The sequence below is a fragment of the Telopea speciosissima genome, chromosome 2 (assembly GCF_018873765.1).
Source record: "Telopea speciosissima isolate NSW1024214 ecotype Mountain lineage chromosome 2, Tspe_v1, whole genome shotgun sequence".
NCBI classification, from domain to species: Eukaryota; Viridiplantae; Streptophyta; class Magnoliopsida; order Proteales; family Proteaceae; genus Telopea; species Telopea speciosissima.
In genome coordinates this window covers 2488522-2514516 of record NC_057917.1, presented here as the reverse complement: position 1 = coordinate 2514516, position 25995 = coordinate 2488522, and the positions used below count along the sequence as shown (strand labels likewise).

At 39.6% G+C, this 25995-nt stretch overlaps 1 protein-coding gene and 1 long non-coding RNA gene across 3 annotated transcripts; one reads left to right on the top strand and one right to left on the bottom strand.

The window, feature by feature from the left end:
* The first annotated feature begins 2265 nt into the window (after window positions 1–2265).
* LOC122651767 (ergosterol biosynthetic protein 28) lies at window positions 2266–24756 on the top strand. Of its 2 annotated transcripts, none has more exons than XM_043845298.1 (3): window positions 2266–2425; window positions 10286–10492; window positions 24571–24756. In XM_043845298.1, the coding sequence occupies exons 1-3, from the start codon at window positions 2311–2313 to the stop codon at window positions 24639–24641; spliced, it is 393 nt and encodes a 130-aa protein (XP_043701233.1). In that variant the 5' UTR covers window positions 2266–2310; the 3' UTR covers window positions 24642–24756. The 2 variants fall into 2 exon arrangements, with proteins under 2 accessions (XP_043701233.1, XP_043701232.1); XM_043845297.1 differs by lacking the exon at window positions 2266–2425 and adding an exon at window positions 7008–7215.
* LOC122651770 lies at window positions 6478–10291 on the bottom strand. Its single transcript, XR_006331506.1, has 3 exons — window positions 10161–10291; window positions 6677–7227; window positions 6478–6639 (listed from the first exon to the last, which is right to left on the bottom strand). It is a non-coding gene; the product is annotated as an uncharacterized LOC122651770 (long non-coding RNA).
* Window positions 24757–25995: the final 1239 nt, after the last annotated feature.

The following is a 25995-nucleotide window of genomic DNA, read 5'->3' as shown; positions in this document are numbered from 1 at the left end:
CTTCTTGGTATACAACCTAGATACATCAATTCCTCTAATCCAGCTGTCCAGGTCCATATCATTGTTCATGTGAACAGTGTTTTTGCCTTTTTCTTCATGCTTCAATCTACATCAAATCCGACCTTGACCCGGTGTAAATATATGTCGGAGAGACGGGTCCCACAACTTTGGAGCCACCACCTAGATTTTGGGGATCTAGGATCCATATGGATGTGCTCATTTATTGGCTTAATGGTCTTTGTTTTTGGTTGATTCCAAATTGTACCGGTCCGACCATGGGATTGGTCAAGTTATGGTCCGGGGAAGGTGTTAGTCAGCCCCAGTCCATCCAGTAAAACCGGTCTTCCACAAGCATTCTAATTAGTAAATAAAATATTCTAAGCCTAGCACTCAAAAGGATGTAAACTGCCTTAAATGGAAGGTTGGAGATACTTACAAATCTTCATCGTGCTACATTTTTTTAAGGTAGTATATAAAGTGCAAATCGAAACAAATTTAAATTTCTGTCAGTACTATTCAATAGAAATAGAATCGGGTATTGGTTTCGCCGAAAATATTTTTGAAAAATACTTTCGGGAGTTGGGCCCACTTAAAAGTAATTTACATAAAATAATGAGTAAAACGTGCAGTTTTTATTCCATCTTTTGGCACTAGGGTGATAAAAAACACCAAGTTATAAAGTTTAGGCCAATTCTAAGCCCATTTATCTGGTCAAACCCTACCAAGGATGATTCAGTTCCTTGTAGGGAAGTTCACCGAAATCTCTTCAGGGGAGGGATTTTAGTTTGTTAGGTTCAAGGTCATGGGAGACTAATAGAAACGAAAGTTCCAAGCTTGTTCTTGATTTATTCTGCAAGGTTTTACTGCAGATCCTCCCGTTTTGATTTAGATAAGTCACCTAAAGGAGTTTATTTTATTGAAAATAAGCTTTGGGTTGGGTTATATATGTATTGGGACTTTGATCCCATGGGTTTACTTTGTAATTGGCCAATTTAATCAGCCTAAAATATGGGTAGAAAGTAGGAAAACAGGATTTTCTACATTAGTGTAGTTAGAGTCCTATTTTGAGTATGTTTTCTTTATCATTTCACTCCTGTCAAGGAGACCAACACTCGACCCCAACCTGAGGCCCTGCTGCTGGCTGGTTTGGCCTGTGGGCTTAACCTTCTATTTTGGTGCAACCTTCAGATCTTTCAATCCCTCCATCAGAATTGAGTGAAGTTTTCTGCAGAGCTTCTCCCCCATACAAACTCCACTCGACCTGATTTTGATCCTATTCTGTTGGTTGATTTGGATTCCACAGCTAAGTTCTCTTACCTTCTAATTCTGTGAATTTTCTGTTTGGCTGTTTCTAGTCATCCAAATTGACCCAAACTTTGGGAGTATTTTTTACTGGTCCCTACTTGAGTTCGACCCTGATATTGGCCTATTTTATTGGCTGAAACTTGAATTCCAGCACCACCCTTTTATTCTAAACTTGTGTTGATTCAAGCCCTTACACCTAAGTTTATTTATTGTCTATTGTGGGTTTACTTGGGACTATTTCTGACCTAGATTTAGTCTTACACTAAACAACTTTCTTTTTCCTTTTTATTTTATAGAAACACTCTTTTGACTCGATGTTCTATTTTATCATGTTTGCTTGTTTATGTTAATCATGCATTATCATTGCATCATAAATCACACATATGCACCTCAAAGACCATCATTTAGGCACATGATCTAATCATGAGCCTAGTATGAAGACACGCAGTTCACTCATGGTGAAACCGCGACCCTTAGTCTCGTAACTTTGGGTATATAAAAGAGGATGTACCGCCCAACCGCTTGCACACTATATGCAAAGGCATCATGAGACGAAGTAACACCAAAATATACCTAAGGGTGAACCTTATGTCCCAAGCCAAATTCATGCACCATGTAGGAACATAGAACCAATGCTTACAGAACAACTCAAGAAATCAAGTGTTTGTGGTGGTAATTGTGGAATATATCATATGACCTTGACTTGTGGGTAGAACCCATACCAATGCACATTGATTGTTTGTGTGGGCTATATTGTTATGTGATGCATGTCATGAAAGCACAACATATATGGTATGAGGTTGATGGTTAATTGCATGAGTGGGTTTGTGAAAGGAAGGTACTTTCTCAAATTTTAAGATAAAATTACCCCTAATCTATAGTTCTATACCCATTAATTGTTACACCTATCCCATCAAATTTATAAAAATTGCCATCGGTTAATTCTTGGCTGATAATGATGTAAATTGTTTGATTTCCTTGACAGGGAAAAGATTTTGACAAAATATGAGGGCGTTGGGGTGGTGGTTGATGTTTGTTGGTTTCCTTCGACTGGCTTCAGTTTGGTTTGGATTCTTTGATATATGGGCTCTCCGACTCGCTGTCTTCTCCAACACCACAAGTGAATTCTCTTTCTCTCTCTCTCTCTCTCTTATGTTTTACCTTTTTAAACTGATCAATCTTCTGTTGCTAAAATCTTAAGTGTCAATGTCTGAATCAGACTCCTAGTGAGTTGCATTCTGAGAAGATTTGGTAGAACCGGTATCCATTCAGTCATTGGGTCGCAGAATCAGACTGACTTGGTTGATTCTTTCAATTCTTCCAGATCATTCCTGAGGAAATTGTTTCAACTGGGCTACTCATGAAGACCTTTTTGGTCTATTTTTCTCTTTTTTGTTTTTGTAATTCTCTTCTTTACTCTTCTGATACATTTAAGGGTTTTGGACACCCTTTTTGCTGATTTAACTTCCCTAGCAAGAATTTAAGATATGGAACTTTTCTTCCTCACAACAATTTTTTGTATCTTTGAGCTTCTCTAGTAGCCATAAGAATAGCTTATAAGTTGCACAAAATGTTGCTCTTTAGTTAAAAGGGTGTGGTTGGTACTCTTACTCATTTATGGAATTTTTGTATGGTGATGATAAGAATATTATGTGAATCATGTAGTAATATTGGTATAGAAGTGGGGGATCCGAGTGCGAGAGGGGGTGTGTGTGTCCTTAATTGTTGAATCACTCTCTGATGTTGCTGTTTTCCCTCTTCTTGCGAGGAATGGAAGTCCAGTGTGTTGTGTGCAGGAGGTACGTGGTGCCCCTATTCATGCTTTGTCTGAGTTTGACCATCTTGATGGGGTGCGAGGCTCTGAAGAGGGTATGCGAATCCCTGCGAGAGAGATCAACCCCACTGCTTCTCTGAAGCAGGTGCAGGGGCCTGGAGCTGAGCCTTCTGCTGGTTTTACTTGGAGTTCTTTGTTTGGAGCAGGGCAAGGTAAAGGTAGTGCTGGGCTGAACCTCCATTGTATCCCTTTGGCCAGTGCAGGTGGTTTCAAGGTTGCAAAAATCGGTAATGTGGAGCTGGAGCCTTTGATTAGAAAAATGGAAGAATACTCTTGTGGGGCACTTCATAGGAAGTAGATCTCTGTTCCACCTTGCGAGGGAGGTGCTGTTATGGTTGTGGAACCCTTGGGGGAGATAGATTCCTTTGTTCTTGAGAATGGGTTGTTTGTTTTTAAGTTTTCGGAAGAAGCCGATAAACTCAAGGTTCTAGAGGAGGGACCTTGGATGGTGACTAGAAAACCCATTGTTCTTTGGCAGGGGGCTAGGAACATACAGCTTAAAAAAATCAACCTATCCACTCTTCCAATTTGGATAAGCCTTCCGGGTTTGCCATTCCATCTTCGGGTGGAACATGGTCTAAGTGCTATTGGTTCAGTCTTTGGAGTGCCGATTTGCTCGGACAGTAGAACGAAATCCCAAGACTGGCTAGCTTTTGTGAGGGTTTGTGTTGAAATATCGGCGGATATGAAGTTACCGGATTCTGTTCTGGTTAAGGATGATGAAGGCTTCTCATTCTATCAAAGTGTTTGTTACGAATGGAAGCCCCCTGCTTGTAGTAGCTGCCATACCTTCGGTCACTTCTCTGGTGTAATGCAAGAGTCGACCTCAAACCAGGGAAACCAGCGGGAGATCGATTGCAACCAGGATCAACACAATAAGGATAAACAAATTGAATAACTGAAACTTTTATTGCCTTATTTTAAATTTTTTTTTTTTTTCTGTTTACATATGAAAGAAGAACATAAAAAAAAAAAGGATAAGAAGAAGAAGGGGATATAGATAGATGGAGGGATAGGGATAGGAAGGTGAAGGCTATCTCAGCTGTTGAATACAATTGGAACGTGGGAGAGAATGAAGTCCAGATTATGTGGAAAATTTGTTCCACTGCCCAGATGTTCTTCCAGAAACTCCAAAACCTACGCCACACAGCTATCTCAACTGTTGAACACAAGTCTTCTCAGACCAAACACTTGCAAGCAAGCAATATTAATTCCATTAATCAAGCCTTAATTCAAGTACAACTGATTGAGCCTATTTATAGCTTGGCCTAAGCTTCACAAAATAGAAAGTCTCAAAAATAGAAACCAAACGAAAATAGAAACTAAATCTAACTCAAAGGAAACAAAAGACTGAAATAGAAACTTAAGAAAATAGAGACTTCTAAATAAAAGCTAAGCCTACTTTTTAAATCTGAAATTAGAAACTAGTACTAACTTGCTAAAACTGAATTTAGAAACTATTTAATCTCTTGTTACAACCCAACTGGAAAATAGAAATAAGGTAAACTAACATAGCTAAATAAAAATAGGAACAAAGATGTCCATATGTGCCCCCAAATCGCTGTTCACTTAAACAGTACTGTTCATGTTAACAGTAACTTCTTTTTTTAAATTTTTGTCTTGGTCTCTTATCTTCGTCATGCGTCTCTCTGGGCTGGGGCTGCCTTTGAAGATGCTCCATCGAACCAACAAAAACTTGCCACATCATCAAACCAGGTTGCCTCTCACAATAGTCGAATCCCACAACCTTGCTAGGCTGGTTTTGGGGCTTGTTCCTGCGGGTACATATGGACTTGTGATCTACATCACGGTGCTTGCAAATCTGAAGCCCCCCATGCTCCTGCTAAGCGAGGTTTCCTGAAGCGTTGGGAAGCAAAACGTGGGGTTAGTGCTGGGAGAAGTGCTAGCCTAGATCCATCTAACCAGAGCTCCAATACGGCGGCCTCTACCCATGAAGTTGATCTTCCTCAGTCCCAGTCTCAAAGAACACAGTCTCCACCTCTCGTCGACTAGAATGCTTTGCAATGGCCTTGTCCTTCCTCGACGCCGGTTGTGAGGAAGACGCACAGTTCCCATAGTTTGCATCAGGTCTCCCTTCCACCTCTCGTTTGCTAGAATGCTTTGCAACGGCTTTGTCCTTCCTTGTCGCCGGTTGTGAGGAAGACACACAGTTCCCATAGTTTGCATCAGCCCTCCCTTCCGTTAGTTAGCAGATAGTTTGGAAGGATTAATTTTGAAGCTTTCCTTCCTCATGATGGGTCCATGACAAGTGACATGCTAGCTCCTTCAGGCCAGTCGTTGCTGACTTCAAATAGCTTTGCTATTTTGGAGTCTTTTGAGGAGGTTAGACAGCTGGGCCCTATTGAGACTCCTATTCGAGTGCAGCCCCTGACTCATGTTCTATCACACCATCAAGCGTCCAACGCTTTAAGTAGCATGAGAGAGAATAATGATAGAGATTGCTCCCTGTATTCTGCTGAACCCTCTGGAGAGAGAGAGAGACAGTAATATTCAAATTGTCTTAGAAGTCGAATTGATGGATGTAGAGATGGCCGCCCTGTTGGGAGGTCCTTTGCAAGCTTCGCTGACTCATCTGCATTCTCAGTTCGAGTTGGCACATGATGTGCTAATTGATAATCCAAATGGGGACGTGGTGACCACTCCACTTACTGTGGATGATAGTGCTTTTGACATCAATGGTAGGGGAGTATTTGGATCTAATGGTGCCTTTTTGGATTGAGAGTCTTTCCTTAGCTTCTAAGAATCAAAGCAAAAATTGGGTGATTCCTCCCATTCCTCCCTATAATCCTAATGGGAAGAAGGTCAACTTTATATACAGGTGATTGGTTATTTGGGTTTGATTAGGTCCTTTGTTCCTCTTTGGGTGGTCTCCCTTCAGCTTTATTAGGCTGTAAGTTAGTTTGTTGTTTTGTTGTGGAGCTCTCTCCTTGTATTCTTCCGTGTTCTTTCCCCTTTTATTTTTTTGGGGGAAAAGATTCTCTGTGTTTCTTTAATATATTTTTCATTCATCCAAAAAAAAAATATTGGTATAGATGTATGAGTATGAGTTTCCACATCTTCGTTTATATGGTTTTCAATTATTGGGTATGCATTAAATTATATGGATAATCAGTGATTTATTTATAATTTTTCGATTTGTTTGGGAGAATCAATATGAATCCTAAAATGCATGATTTAGGTCCCAATTGGATTCAATAAGACCTCATTGTGATTCTATAATTTTATTTGGTAGTGAAAACTATTTAGTTATTTAACTTCATTCATTTGAACTTTGGGGCGGGAGGTGTAAACTTTGGGATTCAGGGTGTAGAATTTTGTTGCTTCAGAAGAATGTTGAGTTGTGGGGCATTTGGTACATGGGTGACTATAATTGGAAATGCCTTCACTTAATGAAATCGTAAATTGACTTCATTCCTTATCTTATCCTCATTTTACTGATGATGAACTTGTGATGAAGTTGTTTCTGCATTACAGCGCAGCTATTAATCTGCAATCCTTAGTTGTACTTGACAATACTAGTCTGATTACTTTACTTTCTGCTTTCTTAGTTGCTTAAGATCTATTTATGTTTTGATTATTTCCATTATCTTGTTCTTCTATTCCTTTTGTTAAAACGACGAAGCCATATTCAGAGTTTGGCCAGAATTTGCTCCTAGCAAAATATCTCCTCAGGAGATCTCTATCTTTTTACAGCTGTTTGGTTAATTGCATCTTATTGCATTTAATTCAAGTTTCCACAATTCAGTGTTGTTTTTAAGCATTAGTATTATGCAATTCTGTTTGCATACCGAAATCATGATTGTTTAAGATTCATTTTCTCTCTTTAGGCCAATTTATCTTTTGCAGAATGTGTGTTCTTATGGTCCCAGTTACCTTGTTCCTACTCTTCGCGGGAACAGGGGAATCTCAATTGCTCGTGGATACTCTTTTCTTTCATCAACCACCTGAGCATTGTTTCTCCCATACTGATTGCATATGGAGCCATGCTTGTTTTAGATTCTTTTTTTTATCTCTTCAAGCTAATTTGTCTTCTGCAGAATATGTTCTCTTGTTAGGAAATAGTTTAACTGTAGAAAACCTAGGACCTGTAACCAGTAACTTGAGAGAAGAGAAAAAAGAGAGAATGAGAGAATAATAACTTGTTGTTTTCATTGATAGGAAAGCCCCTCTATTTATAATAGAGGGGAAATTACAAATAAAAAGGGGAACTCCTAATCAGATTAGGAATTCTTAATCATGATAGGATTCCAAGTTACAATAGGAAAAGAACTAGAACTAACAACTCTAACTGAAACTAAGACTAACAACTCACAGTAGAATTAGGACTTGACATAATTAGAAACTAGGACTCCAACTAGGACTAGGAAAATAGAAGATACACATATCAACCAAATCACTGTTCACGTAAACAGTGTCACGTGAACAGTACTTCTCAACACTCCCCCTCAAGCTTGATTATACAAATAAGTAAAGAAAGAAGATCCAGCTTGAACTAAAGAAAAAAGAACTCCTAATAATGCTAACACTCCCCCTCAAGTTCGCGCATACAAGGTACTAATGCCCAACTTGAACAAAATGAAAAAAACTTAGTTGTAGTAGAATCCAGCTTGACATATGAATGTAGCTCCCAAATAAACCTTCAAGAACTTGAAAAAATAGATCTTCAAAACTTGGACAGACATGATCAGCAAACCGGGACTGGAATGTCTTCCAAAATAGGCAGCTTTCAACGATCTTCAATAGCTATCCAGTGATGAATCTCAGATTGTCATAGTGACGTAGAATCTTGAAGTGAAATAACTAGAGCAGCAAGTAGCGAAAACAAAATGAATCAGGCAGCGGAAAAAAACTGTATCAACCCAATCGAAAGTCCTCAAATAGGCAACAACCAAATATCTTCAATATTTCAATACTTCAATCTCCCCCTTACGGCAGACTCAACCCAATAACAAAGTAGATACCCATTGGCAATGGTGAAAACTCTGATCGTCTATGCTTTGCATCAAGTGTTCCTGCAAGTTCTGCTTCTACAATGTCTGCAGGTGTACTGTACAAAATCCCCCCCTCACGTGTAGTACACGTGGACATAACAGAGATAATGTAAAAGATAGGGCAAAAACATAATATTCCAGAATTTTCTAAAAGTGCTATGGGTAATTAAAAAGGAAGGAATGACAAAATTGTAATTTACCAGAAGTTTCCAAAGGTGTTATGGGTAAATGCCAAAGGTATGTTTTGGGATATGAAGGGAATTAGAATTATTGAAAGGGAACGGTGTTGGAAAAAAAAAGGATGGCATGACTGTAATTTGGTGGAAATCCACTTTTAAATACAATCCAAGCCAAGGGGTAAACTGGTAATAAACCAGAATTTTCAAGGGTCGATTGGGTAGTCAAATAGGAGAATGTATTAAACAGGTAATGGCAGTGCCGTAAATAACCAGAATATTGCAAGGATTTTTTGGTAATCAAAAAGCAATGGATTGCAATAAGTAAAATAATGGTTATGGAGAGTGGCAATTTGGTAAATAATCAAAATTTTCAAGAGGCTCTTGGGTAAATAAATAGGGGAATGGCACAAGCTAAGGCAAAAAAATGTTACAGTCGTAATTATGGTGAAATTCAATTTTAGCACAAGCTAAGGCAAAAGGGTAAATCTGGAATGAATTATAAAATAATGACAAAGGAGACTTAGCCACAAAGGAAGGGGTATATACGGAAACACATAAAGTAGATAAAGATATGACTAAAGGAGATACCGTAGATGAACTTTAAGTGGAAGGGTAGTTTGGAGAAACAATATTAAAAACAGTTTAAAGATAAATACCATGACTAGCAAAAGAGGGAAGTCACGATGAAGAAGAAGTCTACTTCCTCACAAAACAGAGGCAGCGTTACCAACAAGGCTGTGAAACCACGACTCTTGCGGGAGTAGGCTCTCTTCTTATAGCGGACAACAATCAACAATCGGCAGCAGAGATAGCAGCAACAATCGATACCAGTTGAGACAACGCAGCATCGATCAGCTAGCACAGCCGAGATATTGATGAACAAGCAAATACTTGATGGAGAATGAAGGCGAGACAGCAAAGCAGTTCAATCGATCAGCAAATCATGGTAGTATAACAAGTGCAAATCAGAGGCGCATGTAGCAAACCAACAGCTACTACTTTCTTGTAATCAGAAACAAGAAAGAAAACCAGAACTAACGTCAAGTCTTCTTCCTTTCAGAAACCAGAACCCACAGTGGAAATCAAGGAAAGATAGGCACTAATCAAAGGGGGAATCGAGGTGGAGAAACCCTTAGCTGCAGATTCAACATCAACATCTCTGTTCAATTCGACATTGTTCGTGTAGCCTTCGATAGAAACGAGAAAACCTAGTTCAAATATGATCTTCAGCAGTAGCAGCAAACCGATACCCAAATATTGAATCAGTAATAGATAGAAGACCATATAAATCTTCGATCATCAAATCAGCAGAACAACTTTTTCACAATCACAAGTATAATTTTTCATAAAAAACCTTCATTGAATCGCATGCGAAACCCTAGTTTTCCTTCTTTGAACTAGGGTTTCCTTCTTCAACCGGAAACCTAAGACGACTCTCAAAACGGCAACTGGTTATAGCTTTGATACCATGTAGAAAACCTAGGACCTGTAACCTATAACTTGAGAGAAGAGAAAAAAGAGAGAATGAGAGAATAATAACTTGTTGTTTTCATTGATAGGAAAGCCCCTCTATTTTTAATAGAGTGGAAATTACAAATAGAAAGGGGAACTCCTAATCAGATTAGGAATTCCTAATCGTGATAGGATTCCAAGTTACAATAGCAAAAGAACTAGAACTAACAACTCAAACTGAAACTAAGACTAACAACTCACAGTAGAATTAGGACTTGACATAATTAGAAACTAGGACTCCAACTAGGACTAGGAAAATAGAAGATACACATATCAACCAAATCACTGTTCACGTGAACAGTACTTCTCAACATTAACTTTTTATTTTCAAGCTTTTCTAATTTAATATAATTTAGATTCTATTGGTACAACTCTTATGTACACCTTGTGTTATGATTTTTCTGTGACATTTATTTCTGATGGAAAGTATTGCTGTTATGTAGTGACCGAAGTTCATGGAAGGACATTCGGAGTCTGGACCTTTCTGACATGCACTCTTTGCTTTCTTTGTGCATATAACCTTGAAAACAAGCCCCTATATCTAGCCACCTTCCTGTCATTCATTTATGCCTTTGGTCATTTCTTGACTGAATACCTAGTGTACCACACGATGGTCATTACAAATCTGGCAACTGTTGGCATCTTTGCAGGTATTGTTTTTCCTAATAATCAAAATTGAGATGATTATCAGTACTATTTCTCTTGCGTAGATTGTTGTGCTTCAATTACATTGTTGAGTACAGCTATTCTCTCACATAGGTATCTGGATGACACTTCATTTGATGTCTGCGATCATTAATACTTGAAGATGTAGCAGATTATTGTGCATTTAACATCTAAAGAACATGCTTTCTTAACTTACGTCATTAATCTTTGCCTTTGGTTGTCTCCTGACTGATTCCACCGTTGCCATCTTTGCAGCTGTTAATTTCATAATATTAATTTATATAATTTTGAGATCTTTATGTGTCAATTATCCCTAATATCTTTTCTTACATGGAATTTTTTTTCCTCTCTTTCTTGAAGCACAGCTTCTTTTCCCCATATATTAATAATGATGAAGTTCAATTAAAATGGGTCTATGAACAATAATATTGATACAGAGCCACATGATGGTTATGGCTGTTGGTTTGTGAACCTGAGGTGCTGTGTGGAAACAGATGAGATTCATAAAGTGATGGATTATTATCTGAGTATTCTCCTAGATTTGAGATAGGATACACGAAGTCTATCTAAAATTTTATTTATTATCTAAGGCCATTTCTTTCTCTCTGACCATGTCTTTCGATCTTTTGATCCATATCTTTTTATCATTTTTTTCGTCATCAACTGAAGCATTCCTTGATGTAGATGAACCCATGTATGGGCTTCACTACCACAGGAGAAAGAACCAGAACCAGCATTAATGCTGGCCCAGATCTGGTCCCAATCGGCCAAGCTTTGGAGCTTCCAGAAACCTTGTTTCCCTCTCTACCGATTCCAAGTTTTGACTCCTATTTTGTCTTTTTGTGAAGCTTGGACAGAAAGAAAGGGATGTTGGCAGGACATGGTGGCAGGCTTGGATATATTGATAACGATTGTTTTAGGGCAAATGACACTTAGTGTACACAACGTTTGGAGAAATTGCACGTAGGTAACCAACATTTGGAATTGTATCTTTTGGGGTACCTTACATTCATAAACATGATGTTTGAGGTACCTCACGTTTCAATAATGTTTGTTTGAAGTTCCTTATTTTTTTATAATCCCTTCATACCCTTTTTGTCTTCTCGAGTGATAGAAGTGAATGGGGAAAGAGAGCAGGGAGAGGATGGGTGGGGAGAGAGAGAGAGAGAGTATTGCCGTATTGGGCCTTTGATTCCATGTGTTTACTTTGTAATTGGCCAATTTAATGAGCCTAAAATATGGGTAGAAAGTAGGAAAACGAAATTTACTTCATTAGTTTAGTTAGAGTCCTATTTTGAGTTTGTTTTGTTTATTATTTCACTTTCCTATTCAATTTAGGATACCTTATTAGTTAAGGACTGAGTTAGGCCTTTCCTTTTTAGTATCTAAGTCTATTTTTGAGTCTTCCATATAAGTTTGCAAGGGAAGTCAGCATTGTACACGAATTTGATTAATGAAATATTGGTTTGAGCCTTTGTGAAAATCCTAAGATAGGATAGGTGAGAGACCTAGGGTGAGATGCCCATTCCCTTCCCCCATCCCCTTCCATTGGTTCTTGATTCCAAGCACTAAGGCTGTCCAATCGATCTCAAGGTTTATTCAAGTTGCTGGGATTTTTTTCTGTTGCAGATTGTTCTCATTCAAATCTGGAATTACATCATCACAGCATTACTATCAAGACCCACCTTCATCCACCAAACCAGCAGAGACAACTATACCATCGATTCAAGGGAAACTAGGGTTTCAAAACCCTAAGGCTGTTCGATCTTTGTTCTGATCGTGTCTTCTATTTGGGATTCATCCTACTTTCAAGAAGAGTATTCAATCCATTGTCAAGAAAAGTATTCAACCCATTTGCTACTTCAGCAGGTTATTGTTCCCTCACTTAAGTTCCCATTGTTCTCTTTTCTCTTGGGATTACCAATTTGAGATCCCACTGTTCTCTTTTTTGTTCACTGGAGGTTTTCTATTTGATCCTGCCTGGGACTAGACCTATTTTGGTTCTAGTCTTACATTAGAAAGGATAGGGAACCAGGGGGTGGCGCTACAATGTGGTTTGGTTTGAATCGAAGAAGGGTAAGGCGACAGTCTGTTGGGACGGAGGGTAGGTGCAGGGGCGGGGGTTGCAGAGGGGGTGGGGGTGGAACATGGTAGTAGGAGGCGGCGGGATTGTGCGGTTGAGGAGCAGGAGAGAAAGGAATGGGTAGGGGTGCGGGACAGAGTGGGGGTGGGGAGGAAGAATAGATGAGGGTGGTGGGGGAGACCTCTCGGTTTTAGGTCGAGGGATGGGATTGTAGGGAGGTGGGGCGGGGTTGCAGGAGAATTTCTCTCCTCTTCTTCTTGTCTCTTCTGTTGCACACCCCGTAAGCAAGATTCCAACGAGGTGAAGTTTGATATTACAAATCCAACTACTGATTGCCAGAAAAGTTCGAAATTGACGATGACCAGAAACTTCGGGCATTTTTCGACAAGAGGATCTCACATGAAGTCATTGGGGATGCCTTGGGCGAGGAGTTCAAGGGTTATGTTTTCAAAATCATGGGAGGATGTGACAAACATGATTTCCAATGAAGTAGGGAGTTCTTACTCCAGACTGTGTCTGTCTTTTGCTTCACAGAGGGATGCCATGCTCCCGTGGGTATGGAAGGCGTAATGGAGAGCAAAGGAGGAAGTCTGTTTGTGGGTGCATAAGTGCATTGTCACCCAAGACCTCTCAGTTCTCAATTTGGTTATTGTGAAGAAGGGTGAGATTGAGAGCAGGGGAAGAGTAGAGATTTCGACCATGTTAGATGTATTAAAAGTTAAACAAGAACACTGCCTGCCGAAAGTACTGTTGAAAACTTAGAGAACTCTTTCTAGCACTCAAAAACACAGAGCCAAAGGCCCGTAAGACGTGGGTAAAACCCTTATTTTGTAGCTTGAGACTCTCCTTGAGCATCTCCACTACAATTAGCAACCAACCTCCCTCGAAACCGTTGGATTTTGAGTGAGATATAGCCAATATAACATCAATGATAAAAAAAAAAAAAAGAAGTCTAAAAGACCTTCCACAACTCAAATCAAGTGTTACTCATCTTTGGCAAGGTTTCCTTGCTCCAAACTACATGGTGAAGGCAATTGGAATGAGGTTAGGACTCCAAGAGTTTACATCTAGCAATCCTATGCTACGAACTCGTAGTATTAAACCTAGGAGTTGACATCCAATGGACTCAGGTCAACATTGGATGGGTATCTGTCGATAGGTCTCCATTGGATATCGACTGATGTCATTGCATGTCGCCTCCAAATGGTGAAAACCCTTATTCACTTTTGGGGGCCAATTTGAACCTGGACCGGGTTGGTCCATCAAATTAGGATGAAAAATAATTAATTTAACAAGGGGCGAGAGAACGCCACCTGGGCCTCTAGAACCTGCATGCGCACGCCGGGCAATGGGAGCATGCGCGCAAGCATCGATTTGGACGGGATTTCTGTCTTTCCATGGGGGTAGGGTGGTACTTTCCATGTGGGCAGGGTAGTACTGTGTCTAGGCGTAGGAGCCATGCTGGCCATGCGACCAGGTAGTGTTCTTTTTCCCTTCAACAATATAAAACATGGAACATTAAACGACCAACTCGGCTTGGACCCTGCAAACCCTGCTAAGGGCATTTTCAATCGTTGATACCAAATGTTCAGAAAAATGTTTCTAATTGAAGTCTCAGGGGCGAGAGAGCCTAGGCTACTTCAGTACCTAAACCACGTCCATGGGGATTTATTCATCCTCACCATGCATGCCCCCTCAGGGTGACAAAAATGAGATGTCTACATGTAGAAACCGCTTCCTCTAAAAGGCCGACCTTGTAGGAAAGAGAGGAAACAATATGTATATCATACAGGAGTTCTAACACGGCGGACTATCCAAAGGGGGACACAGGTGGATAAATAATTTTTTAACACTTGCCTACTCCCAGGGGGATTCGATACCGTGACCCCTGCCTGCTCTGATACCATGTTGGCAGAATCGTGGGCTAAAAAAGGGTGAATGAGAGAATAATTGCTTGTATTAATTGATAGGTAAGCCCCTCTATTTATAATAGAGGGGAAAGTTACAAGAGACTAAAATAGGCGATGTGGGACTAAAACCCACATAGCCGACTTACATTTAATAGCATAAAAACTACCCCAAATGGACCAGAATACATATTCCAACACTCCCCCTCAACCTGGATAATACAAAGAATTAAAGAAAGAAAATCCAGCTTGAACTATAGAAAAAAGAACTCCATAATAATGCTAACACTCCCCCTCAAGTTGGCACATACAAGGTACTAATGCCCAACTTGAACAAAATGGGAAAAAATAAGTTGTAGCAGAATCCGGCTTCAAGACGAATGCAGCTCCCAAATAAACCTTCAAGAACTTGAAAAAATAGATCTTCAAAACTTGGGCAAACTTGATCAGCAAACCGGGATTGGAATGTCTTCCAAAAAAGGTAGCTTTCACCAATCTTCTATTGCTGTCCAGTGATGAATCTCTGAATGATAATCTTGAAGATAAGTAACTAGGGTAGCGAACAGATGAATCAAGCAGTAGAAAATAACAACCCAACTGTAGAACCTCATATCGGCAGGCAATCACCAAACATCTTCAATACTTTAATACCAATCTCCTCCTTACGGCAAACTCACCCTAATAACAAAGTAGATACCCATTGGCAATAGTGAAAACTCTGATCTTCTATTTTTTGCACCAAGTATTCCTGCAAGTTCTGCTTTCTGCAATGGCTACAGTATACTGTACATAATCCCCCCCTCACGTGTAGTACACGTGAACATAACAGAGATGATGTAAGTGATAGGGCAAAAACATAATATTCCAGAATTTTCCAAAAGGTGCCAAGGGTAACGGAAAGAGAAGAAATGGCAATTTAGAGGATACCATAAACTTCCAAGGTAGTAATGGGTATATGCCAAAACTATGATTTGGGAGGTGGTGAAGTGAAAAGAAGCAGTGGGATAATGAACCATGGACAAAGCAACACAGTAATTTACAACCTGCTTTCAATCGATCAAACTAATTCCAAAACACCAATCTCCAATGATCAGATCTGAATTATAAAAAAAACAGGTCTAATTTGTAGAAGGAGAAGGTACCATTCTGCAAAAACTTGATCGATTTCACACAAGGAAGTACTAGTGTGCAAAATTCCAAACTATAAACTCCCACATGCTAAATAAAACTGACGAAGATATTTGGACAGCAATTGATGTAAGACGCTTCAACAAAAAACTTGGATTAGATCTGAATTTGTGAACAATGCTAGGATCAAGCTCTCAAAGGGAGCCAGATATGAACCAGAAAAGCTTCACATAACTGAATAAGTTTGTAGTTGCAACCGATAACCTTGGAACATATTGTTGTAATCCCAAATAAGCTGATCTCCAGGGTAGTAGATACGAGTCTTCAATAATGAAAGAAATTCGATCTCCAATAGTAGGATACTCAGTCTCAATAATAGGGCAGCAGTAATCCACATAAAGGCAGTAGTAACATGTCAACCAGTCATGCTTATAGAAGCCAATCAATAAAACCAACAATATATGTAGTAAAGCTCAATAGAACCAACAAATATGAGATAAAGAACCCGAAAGATCCATAGGTAGTTGAAGCAGCCGGCCACATAGGAACAAGTAAAAAAATAGGTTGATAATTGGAGAAACTGAGCCATAAGAATGAACCTGAATTTTTGCCAAAAAGAACTGATGAATGTTGCTGAAATATGGGTTGAATACTCCTCTGATGGTTATAAAACTCCTAAAAAAATCAGCAAGAGTGGACTGCTCTAACCCTTAGATCGATTATAGTTAGGGTTTTGAAAAAAAAACCCTGAAAGTGAAGATCGATTGTAGGGAAGGGGGTTTCAACAAAAGTGATGATGACTTGTCATAGGTGATGTCTTCTGGTAATAGATGCTGACCACAACTGTGGGAATGGATCTCCAGTTCGAATAACCAATCTCCTTGGTGATTGAGACTTGATCTTCAAGTGGGAGAAACACAAAAAATTGCAGGAAAAATAGGGCAGCAGCTATCTTGTGTAATATAACTTCTTCAAGCCATGAATAGTTGAAGTAGAATGCCCATCTTGATGGTAGAAACACCTCCAAAAAACTCCAACAGCAGCAATCAACCCTAACCCTAAAATCGATGTGTCAGGGTTTTGTAAAACCCTGAAAAGGAGGATCGATTGGGGTTAGGGGTCTTCAAACACTTGGAAAGAGGCTAAGATTGAGGTTGAGTGGTCCTTGTAGCTGGAGTAATCATCCCTCCAAAAATCAGCAAAAACTGAAACCTGTAACCCTAATGTCGATTTGAGTCAGGGTTTTAACAGGACCCAAAAATAGCAGGTTGAGAAGGTTTTGCTGTAAAAACAAATCCAGCCATCAGAAAGTGTCCAAACTTAGGTCGATTAAGGCTTGTAGTAGTAGGGAATCACCCCTAAAAAATCAGCTGCATCTGAAAAGTGAAGCCCCAAAATCGATTGGAGTCAGGGTTTTGAAAAAAACCCTGACAAGTTGAGATCGATTTGGGTATGGAGGCTGGAAAAGTTAATAAAAGATGGAGAGAGAAAGAAAGGGAAGGAAGACTATGGAATAGGGTAAAAGAGTGCTGGAAAAGGCTACATAGGGGGCTCCAACAATGGAGGATCAGTCTTCATTAGGTAGAAATCAGATCTCCAAAAATTCTGGACAGCTCCAATATCGCAGGTATGGCTCCAGCAGATTTCGAACAGAATTTTTTTAATTAAAAAAAGGTAGAAAGGGAGTGGGGCAGCAACTAAATCATTGATATGCTGTGTTTACCTCATTAGTGCTGCCCCTTTGCAAGGTTGAGAAGAAGAATAGAAGAAGGAGAAGCCGAGAAAGGAAGAAGAAGTTAGAAGTCGATTGAAGAGATGGATTAGGGTTTTCATTCTCTTTTTCTAACCTAGATCAGACTAGCTCTGATACCATGTAGAAACCGCTTCCTCTAAAAGGCCGACCTTGTAGGAAAGGGAGGAAACAATATGTATATCATACAGGAGCTCTAACACGGCGGACTATCCAAAGGGAGACATGGGTGGATAAATAATTTTTTAACACCTGTCCGCTCCCAGGGGGACTCGATACCGTGACCCCTGCCTGCTCTGATACCATGTTGGCAGAATCTTGGGCTAGAAAAGAGAGAATGAGAGAATAATTGCTTATATTAATTGATAGGTAAGCCCCTCTATTTATAATAGAGGGGAAAGTTACAAGAGACTAAAATAGGCGATGTGGGACTAAAACCCACATAGCCGACTTACATTTAATAGCATAAAAACTACCCCAAAAGGACCAGAATACCCCCACGGTATTCTGGAGTACATATTCCAACACTACACTATATGAAACGATTTTTTTTCTACAGGCATTTAGTTAGAAGGTTTGTGAACTGTGGCTATAACTGCTCAAGTTCATTTACACTTTGTTTCGCTATATATTGTTTATTGGAATGTCCGACATGCTTCTTAGTAGACCATTACAGTGTGAAATATTCATTATTTTTTATGGTCAACGAGAAACATTTAATGTGGAAAACGGAAGTCATCTAATTGATAACTGCTAATTACTTTGCTGATATTATAAATTTGAAGAAAGAGCTTGAAATTGAGTGTATAGCGTCAAGAATGACTTCTTTTCAACCTTGGGTTATTCATGTAGGAGAATCCTCTAAGATGACTTAGTATGTGCATCTGCACAACTGAGGCCTTGACCAATTGCCCAAAAGGGACCCTTTGGCTCCATCCAATAAAGAAGAGCAAAGATAGTTTAGTGCAAGTTTTATTAATTAGTTGGTAGCATCTTTAATTTTTCAATTGTTTTTTTTAGTTCTTTGGAAATTCTTGGAATGGGCTTTGTTTTGTTGTAATTTGGAGATTCACAGTGGGTCGATGATAAAACATATGGGAGTCTAGTTTAGAGGTTTTTTTTTTTTTTTTTTTGGGTGAATGGAAAATTAATTAAGAGGGAAAAAAAGGAACAAGAGCGAAGCCTGAAGGCAAGACAATGGGGGGACCCCTATGAAAACAACAAACAACTAAATTGATAGATCAAAAACCAGGGGAGGGGATAAACATTAACCGAAGGATGATACATCAAAATCCTGGGATGGGGCAGAAACATTATTAAAGATGATACATCAAAAAGCCGGGGATGGGGGAGAAATAAGAGGGAGGTCCCAATTATTTGCAAGATGCCTATTTCTCAATGTGTTTAGGCTCACAGAATGAATGGGTAGAAGTTTATTTCTGATCTAAAAACTGGTTTCTTAGATCTGTTCTATAGTACGTGACGAGGAGGTCCATCTTCTTTTATTTCTTTCCCACCAAATATGGTGAATCACAGCACAAAAGAAAAGCTTACCAATATTATCATAAATTGACTTACCACTGAAATTAATTGAAATCCATCTCCATTCTCTCCTGAAAGGGAAAGATAGTTCTTTGACGAGGCCAACACTTTCTAAGGATCCCTTTCCGGATAGATCTAGAAAAAGGACAAGAAAAGAATAGATGGTCTACATTTGCTTGAGAGTTCCAATAGAGACAACAATTAAGTAAGTTTCTCTTGAGAAGGAAAACCTGGGTAGGAAGAGACTGAGTCAAAACCCGCCAAGCAGTAAAACTATGCCTAGGAATGTTTGTACTAAACCAGACAATCCTATGCCAAGGGACTTTCTGGGATTTTGATATTATCAAATTCAAGGCAGTTGCAGAGGTGACTTTCTTTGAAGAATTTGCAAGCCATAAGATTAACTCACCACTCCCTCTTGGCCTTACCAGTGTGGAAGGAATATTAGACCAAAATTCAATTAATTTATTGGAAGTAATAGGCCCTGGATACCAAATTTCATCTTGGATAATAGAGGAAACCTTGGCCAACCTACCTAAACCAGCATCAATTCCTGATTCGATCACCGTATCTGGAAATGAGGAGAATATTTGGATGCCAATTATCAATTCACAAATAAGTATCACATCCATCATCAATACTTGATCAAATGGTGTCCTTGACAAGGTGTCTTTACTTGAGAATTTTCCTCCAAGCCCAAGATGCATCTAATGGGTAACTGACAGTCTAATTGGAATCTGATTTTAAGTATCTTGAGTATACTTAATCAATCCAAATGTTTTTGTGTCTCGACACTATTTTCCAGATAAGTTTGATGATGCTTGAGTGTTAGCTTCCTTTCCTCTACAGAAACCCAATCCTCCCTCATTTTTGGGAGGCAAACTTTCAACCAACTGATAGGATGAAGGAAATTAAGGTTTCCTGGGCTTTCCAGAGGAAAGAGGACATAGGAGATTCAATCTTAGAAAGGATGGAGTTAGTTTTAAGATTCTGGGGTTGATTATGAATAGTTTTTTGGGCAGTAGGTTTCTCTATCATTTTTTTTTGGCATATGGAGATCAAAGTTATAAAAAAAAAAAACAGTTTGGATTTGGGAATTTGAATGGTTGTTGTATTGGAAAACCATAGGATGTTTTCCCTGTTTTTATTATTATAGTTTTTTTAAGAAATAATGATTATACTAGACTAGAAAAGAGAGTATAATGAAAGGAGCCACAATAAAGAGAAGAACCACTGCTCCGCCCTGAACAAGGAAAGAGAAAGTAAAAGGAGAGCTCGGAGAACAGACTACAACTTCACAAAGAAATTCTCTCCTTAATATAAAATTTGGGACAGAATACTAAGAAATGCTCCCCTCATTACAAATTCCAGGACAAAATACTCCCTGGTTTGCTATATCTTCGGCTACATCATTTCTTGTTCTCGGTTTCCACTTGAATGAGGTATTTTCTTATGAGGGAAGGTTGTAGACGTGTCTAATTAGATGTGAGAAGTGCAAAATTCAATCAGATTGCCTCCATATCCAACCTATGACAATGCCTGAGTCACCTTCAGGCCCCTGCCTATGTACCTGTTCTTTTTTATCCTATTCAGGGTGTAATTCGGCAATGCTTCAAATAGGAATATGGCTTGGCAGTCAAATTCTTCTGGCTTTTTTATGGCCTTTATTTAGGGATAAATAGTACCTTTTTTTTTCCCCTTTCATTTCCACCTAAAAGGAACATTTGTGTTTGTGATTTTATTTTCCTTTGTCTATGATCTGGGAATGAGTCCTTTTCTACTCCACTTTGCATATAGAAGCCCTGGTTATGGGTTCAACGTAATTCATAATTTTTCACGTACTATATGAATGAAATTGTTAAGTCTATTTAGTTTTCCAAATTTACACAAGCATTGAAAACTATCTATGAACTTTTCTGTTGAAATTAGCTTACTAAGTCTATTTAGTTTCTTTGGTATATGATCTGGGAATGAGTCACGTTCTACTCCTTTTCTTTTTCCCTTCTTCATTCCTCTCTTCTTTTGAGGGGTTGGTTTATTAATCTATTCCACAGTCGGATGGCTGCTAACTAAGTCACTGAATTCTCCAAACTATTCTAAGGGCATAGTTTTTTCAAGGGTCTTTGAGCCAGAAGCCCAGAAGTTATTACAGAGATCAGGGAAATCAGGGTGAAAGGTCCAAATCAGTTGAAAATGAAAAATTTTCTTTTAATGATGTCTTTTAGGGGAAGTGTCAAGAATTAAAGGGTTATGGTCTGAGCAAATAGATGAAAGTTTTGAGAGGGCAGTAAGAGGAAAAGATTGAAACCAAGAAGGGGAACAGAAAGCCCTATCAAGGCATTCCTTAATAAGTTTAGGTGGTTTCTGCTGATTGGTCCAAGTGAACCGGGATCCTGAGAGAAGAATTTCTTCCAAGGAAGAATTATTAAGGTTGTCCAAAAGAAGGGAAGCAGAAGAGAGAGGACGAAAAGGGGCACCCCCCAACTTGTCCAAATGCGAAAGAACTTCATTAAAATCACCGATGATACAGATGGGTCCTGAGATAGTGCTTAGGAACGAAAAGAATTCCTTTCAAAAGAGCAAATGAGAATTTGATTGAGGGGGGGGGGGGGGGCATAAATGCAAATAAGCCAGAAAGCACCCACATTCAGATCCAAGGTTTAAATAGCAAAGAACAGAGGGAAAGGAACAATATCCAAAATTTGCACACCCACTTTGGCAAAGATGCATAAACCCCCTTTTCCTTTAAAATCCTTATTACTGTTAGCATACAATAAACGAGTGAAGTTCTCAGAAATACCTGGCAACTTAAGCAACGGGTGATTTTGACACTTTGTTTCACAGAGAAAGATAGAATCAGGATTAACTTTCCGTATATGAGACAAAAGGCATTGTTAATGCCCCTAATATTCCAGGACAGGATCAGCATGATAACAGAAAAAAATAAAGTAGAAGAAAAAGAAAAAGAAAGAAAACCTAAATCACCTTGCTTAAAAACGCCGGCGAGGAACAAAGGAGCGTAACAAAGCACGTCGATTAAGATCAAACAAGCAAAGAGACAGACTGAGAAGGATAATAAAGAACACTGCGAAAAAATTAAAAAACTCAGAGAAAGAGTATAGGAACGTTGCCGAACTAGGTAATTCTGCCCCGAGCACTTCACCAGGTTCTGGGATTGGGGGGGTGTTCCCAAGAGTGTCAACATTAAGATCTTGGTTGGACCCAGAAGACATAACATCAACCCAATCTTTGACAAGGGCCAGCAAGGAGGTAGGGTCAGATGAGGTGGCGAGGGAAGACTCCAAGAGAGTACTAAAGCTACAGAATTCTGAGGCAAGAGATGGTGGAATTTCAGTCGTGACCAATTTGCTCTTCTTACTCACAGGGGACCACGAAGCAGAACCCATGAAAACCGCTCCTCCTCCAGCAGGAACCTCAGGAGATGGACGAAAAACTGCAATCGAAGTCGAACCTTCCAAGGGTGAGGGCGCCAAGCGAGTTTCCACCGGAGGATCAAAGGTTAGAGATTCAGCCAACACATTCTCAGCAAATAATCACCAAGGGAGGGAAGAGGTTGGAGATCCACAAACAGAGACGAGATGAAAGATTCTTCGCTTGATTGAGGACTATGAGGCTTGAAAGGAGCAGCTTCTTCAGGGCCAATATCAACAGACAAAACTTTTCCAGACATAACAAAGGGAGCTTCAGAGGGCATAAGCGGGTGCGGAGTTCGAAGAGCCAGGGTCCAAAGGAGCCGAGACCTCCACTTCCAGGGCATCACAATCCATAGTGATCAAATTATCAATAGGAAGAGGGCCAAGTTCATCAGAGGAAGTTGGTTCCGGTTCCAGCATAGTGACATCCATAGTAGAAGACGGAAGCAGAAAGGCCGCATTAATCCGAATAGGATGAGTTAAAGCACCTTCAAATAAACCCCGGGGGGGGGGGGGTTCTTCTTGGTAGAGAGGATCTTTCGTACGAGCAATAATCATCAACATGGAACAGCCGTCCGCAACGGAAACAGATTTTAAAAGCTTCATATTCAATTGAGACAGGCAGAGAATCACCATTGGAATTTCTAACTGTAGAGAACAAACAGACTGGCTGTTTAAGGCGGAACAGGACTTTAACCTTGGCCACAATCATCGGCAAGCCCGCCTCCTCAGAGAAGAGATTTATGTCAAGAACGCGTCCAATACAAGATACAACTTGTTTAATGGATTCATAGAAGAAAGCCGCAGCAGGAACCGGACTGATTTGGGCCCAAATAGGGAAAGAACCCTTTTCATACGCATACAAATCATCATCAAGGGCATGTTTCACCAGATTAATCATAGTTTTGCCACACCACCAAGGAGCAAGAGCAAGAACCTTGTCACGTTCTTCACCAGAACTGAATTCCACCATAAAACCTCCCTTCTCATAACAACATAAATACACGGCCCCCAAAGGTGCCCAGAGCTCCACCAGTTTGGAACAGAGAGAATCCTTAGAAGGGCTGGGGTACCCCAGGGAATTACCATAAAGAATCCTCGACGAGAACAGTGTCTTACAGCCAAGAGAAGCAGGCCCCTCAGCATTAGAAGCATCAGTGCTATATCTCCAAACAGCAGAGGGTGGACGAAGAGATGCATCAGATCGTCCAATCCCCAAGCTAGAAGAAGCCAGACCACGGGAGGAATGCCCAGAGGAAGAGCGGTGGTGGAACCCTCGAACCTGCGACATGGAGAGAAGAAAAAACCAGAAGCCAGAGCCCGTCGTGAGAGCAACTTCACAGACAAAGTGCGAACAAGAGACGGACTAGGAAAGTGAAGCAGATAGACTTCCAAGAGAAAGAATATGAAAAGGCAAGAGAAAAACGGAGAATAAGAGGAAGAAAGAGAGAAAAGGCATCAAGGCAAAAGGTAAGTGAAAGGGCAAAGATTGGGAAAGGTGGGTCCTAATAACACCCCGTCCTAGAACCTAGGAGCGAAAGGGACAGCTACCTAGCTCGGGAACCGAAACGTATCTAAGGAAAACGTAAAGAAGAAAACACGAAAGAGAAGAGTGGAAACTCAGTTCAAAAAGGAGAAAGAAACAAAGGGCCAAAGGGTCATGTTGCTAAAGCTCCAGAAGCCTCTTCAGTGATTATTAGTGGCATTTGGCACTGCTTGCGGGATTTGGCTTTATCAAAATGCGACAAGCCTACCATGTAATGGAAATCTCAAAGCATTAGAACTGTACTTAAATAACCAGCTGGCAAGTTGAACTTATCTTTAATCCTCCAAAACAGGCAAACGCTTTATTTTTTCTCTTCATATCCCCTAATTATATGCATCAACTAAGAAGCCCTCATTGGAAGCTGGAGTACCTGTATAAACTGTCCCAAAAACACGCTTAATGTTATGATGATTGTCTTGTGATTTCTGGTTAGACAGCAGCCCGCCTGGAGTAAGAAGCAGCATTCTATTGTGGCCCCATTACTGTTCAATCTTCAATGTCACTGTTTCATGTCATAATCCATCTTCTTGGTTGCAAAGTTGCATGAGCATTGAACTTGCTGAAAAGTACTCACTGTTTTGACCCAATTTTTTTACTGAAGACTTGTCTGATTGAATTTTCTGAGCGAGTTGATATTTTTTTTTATGGACTAACAAGACTTTGTATAATCAGGAACATCAATAATATGGATGTTGCTGCAGTGGAATGCTCATCAACCACAGGCTCCTAAAAAAATTGAATGAATCCTCAGTAGGGGTCTGATTTTTCTGTTGCAAGGGATTTTGGTAAAGATACTAATGCTAAGTATTTTTAGGAAAAATGCATTCATTTCTTAATGAAAAATTCTGATGGTTAGGGTTATAGCTTATAGGAAGTTTTTTTTTTTTGTTGATTGATTGGTATCTTGCTTCTGGCATCCCATAAAAGCAATAATAGCTATTAAGATGTGCTTCATTACTTTATTGTCTGGCTATTTTGATTAATAACTCATAAGTTATGGGCTTACCGAAAAATAACTCAAGTTACTTTGTTTAGCAAAGTATTTTTACCAACACGCCATCATGGAAGTTACTACTAGCCATTTTATTCTTGTCATTGACGCTCTTAGGAGTTAATGAAATGCCATATTTATGGTAGTAATGATTAATGGAGGACTAGTTTGTTTTTTTTTTTTTTTTTTTTGGTTTTTCACATTGTCACTTTAGAAGATATAAGAAAAGAAAAAAAAAAAAAAAAACAGAAAATGTGAAGAGGTGAAGAAAATAAAGAAAACTATAGTTATTGTTTCCCTACTCCCACCCCCCCCCCCCCTCCAAAAAAAAAAAAAAAAAGAGGAAAAGGTGAAAAAAGGCAAACTTTTTACAGGTGGAACAATGCCAAAACAGAAATTACTACTGGGGAAACTTTGATTGGGCTGAATTTTTACAGGTGGATGGAAGACTCTAGGGCATTCATATGCACAAAATGAGTGCCAAAAATGTTAAGCAGGCTGTGGCGGTGCTGCCTTCCCAAAGAAAAACATGATACTGTAGAATCAAGTTTAAATAAATTGCTCTTTTAGATGGTGTCCGTCAGCTTCTTTTGCTTGCATTGTTGGGCTCAATTTGGATCCTGAGAATCCAAAAGGTCAAGTTTGAAGCTGGTGACCATGTTTGCTCAAGTTGATAAATTAGATTGCCATCACGGCAACTACCTCCATTACTCCTCCCAATGGCAAGTGAAACTCCACAACAGAAATGGAAGACTGGCAAGATCTGCGACACTGAAGGATAAGACCAAAATGAGTGCACTCTTAGGGGGGGGGGGGGGGTGGTGTTGATAACGAGGAGGTGGAAGACGGGGGGAAACTTTGTAAGATGGTTTGGTCATGCCAATTAAAAGAATTGGTTTCATATGAACAAGAACAATATGGTTCAGGTTGAAGGCTCTGCAAGGGAAAGGAGTAGTCTTCTGGATGACTTCCTTTGCAAGGAAAGCTGTTACTTGTCATCGCCACTTTTTGTATGGGCAAGACTCTTTAGATACTTTGTTTCTTTCTTAGTTATAAAATTTTTATTTTCATCAAAAAAAAAAAAAGTGCTCCATTAGGAAACGCCA

Bases quoted from the DNA above. Each gene is read 5' to 3' on its own strand.
- LOC122651767 (XM_043845297.1), top strand. From the start codon at position 7,008: ATGTGTGTTCTTATGGTCCCAGTTACCTTGTTCCTACTCTTCGCGGGA. The intron at 7,216-10,285 runs GAAATAGTTTAA...GCTGTTATGTAG, and splicing joins AGAATATGTTCTCTTGTTAG to TGACCGAAGTTCATGGAAGG. The intron at 10,493-24,570 runs GTATTGTTTTTC...TTGTATAATCAG, and splicing joins AACTGTTGGCATCTTTGCAG to GAACATCAATAATATGGATG.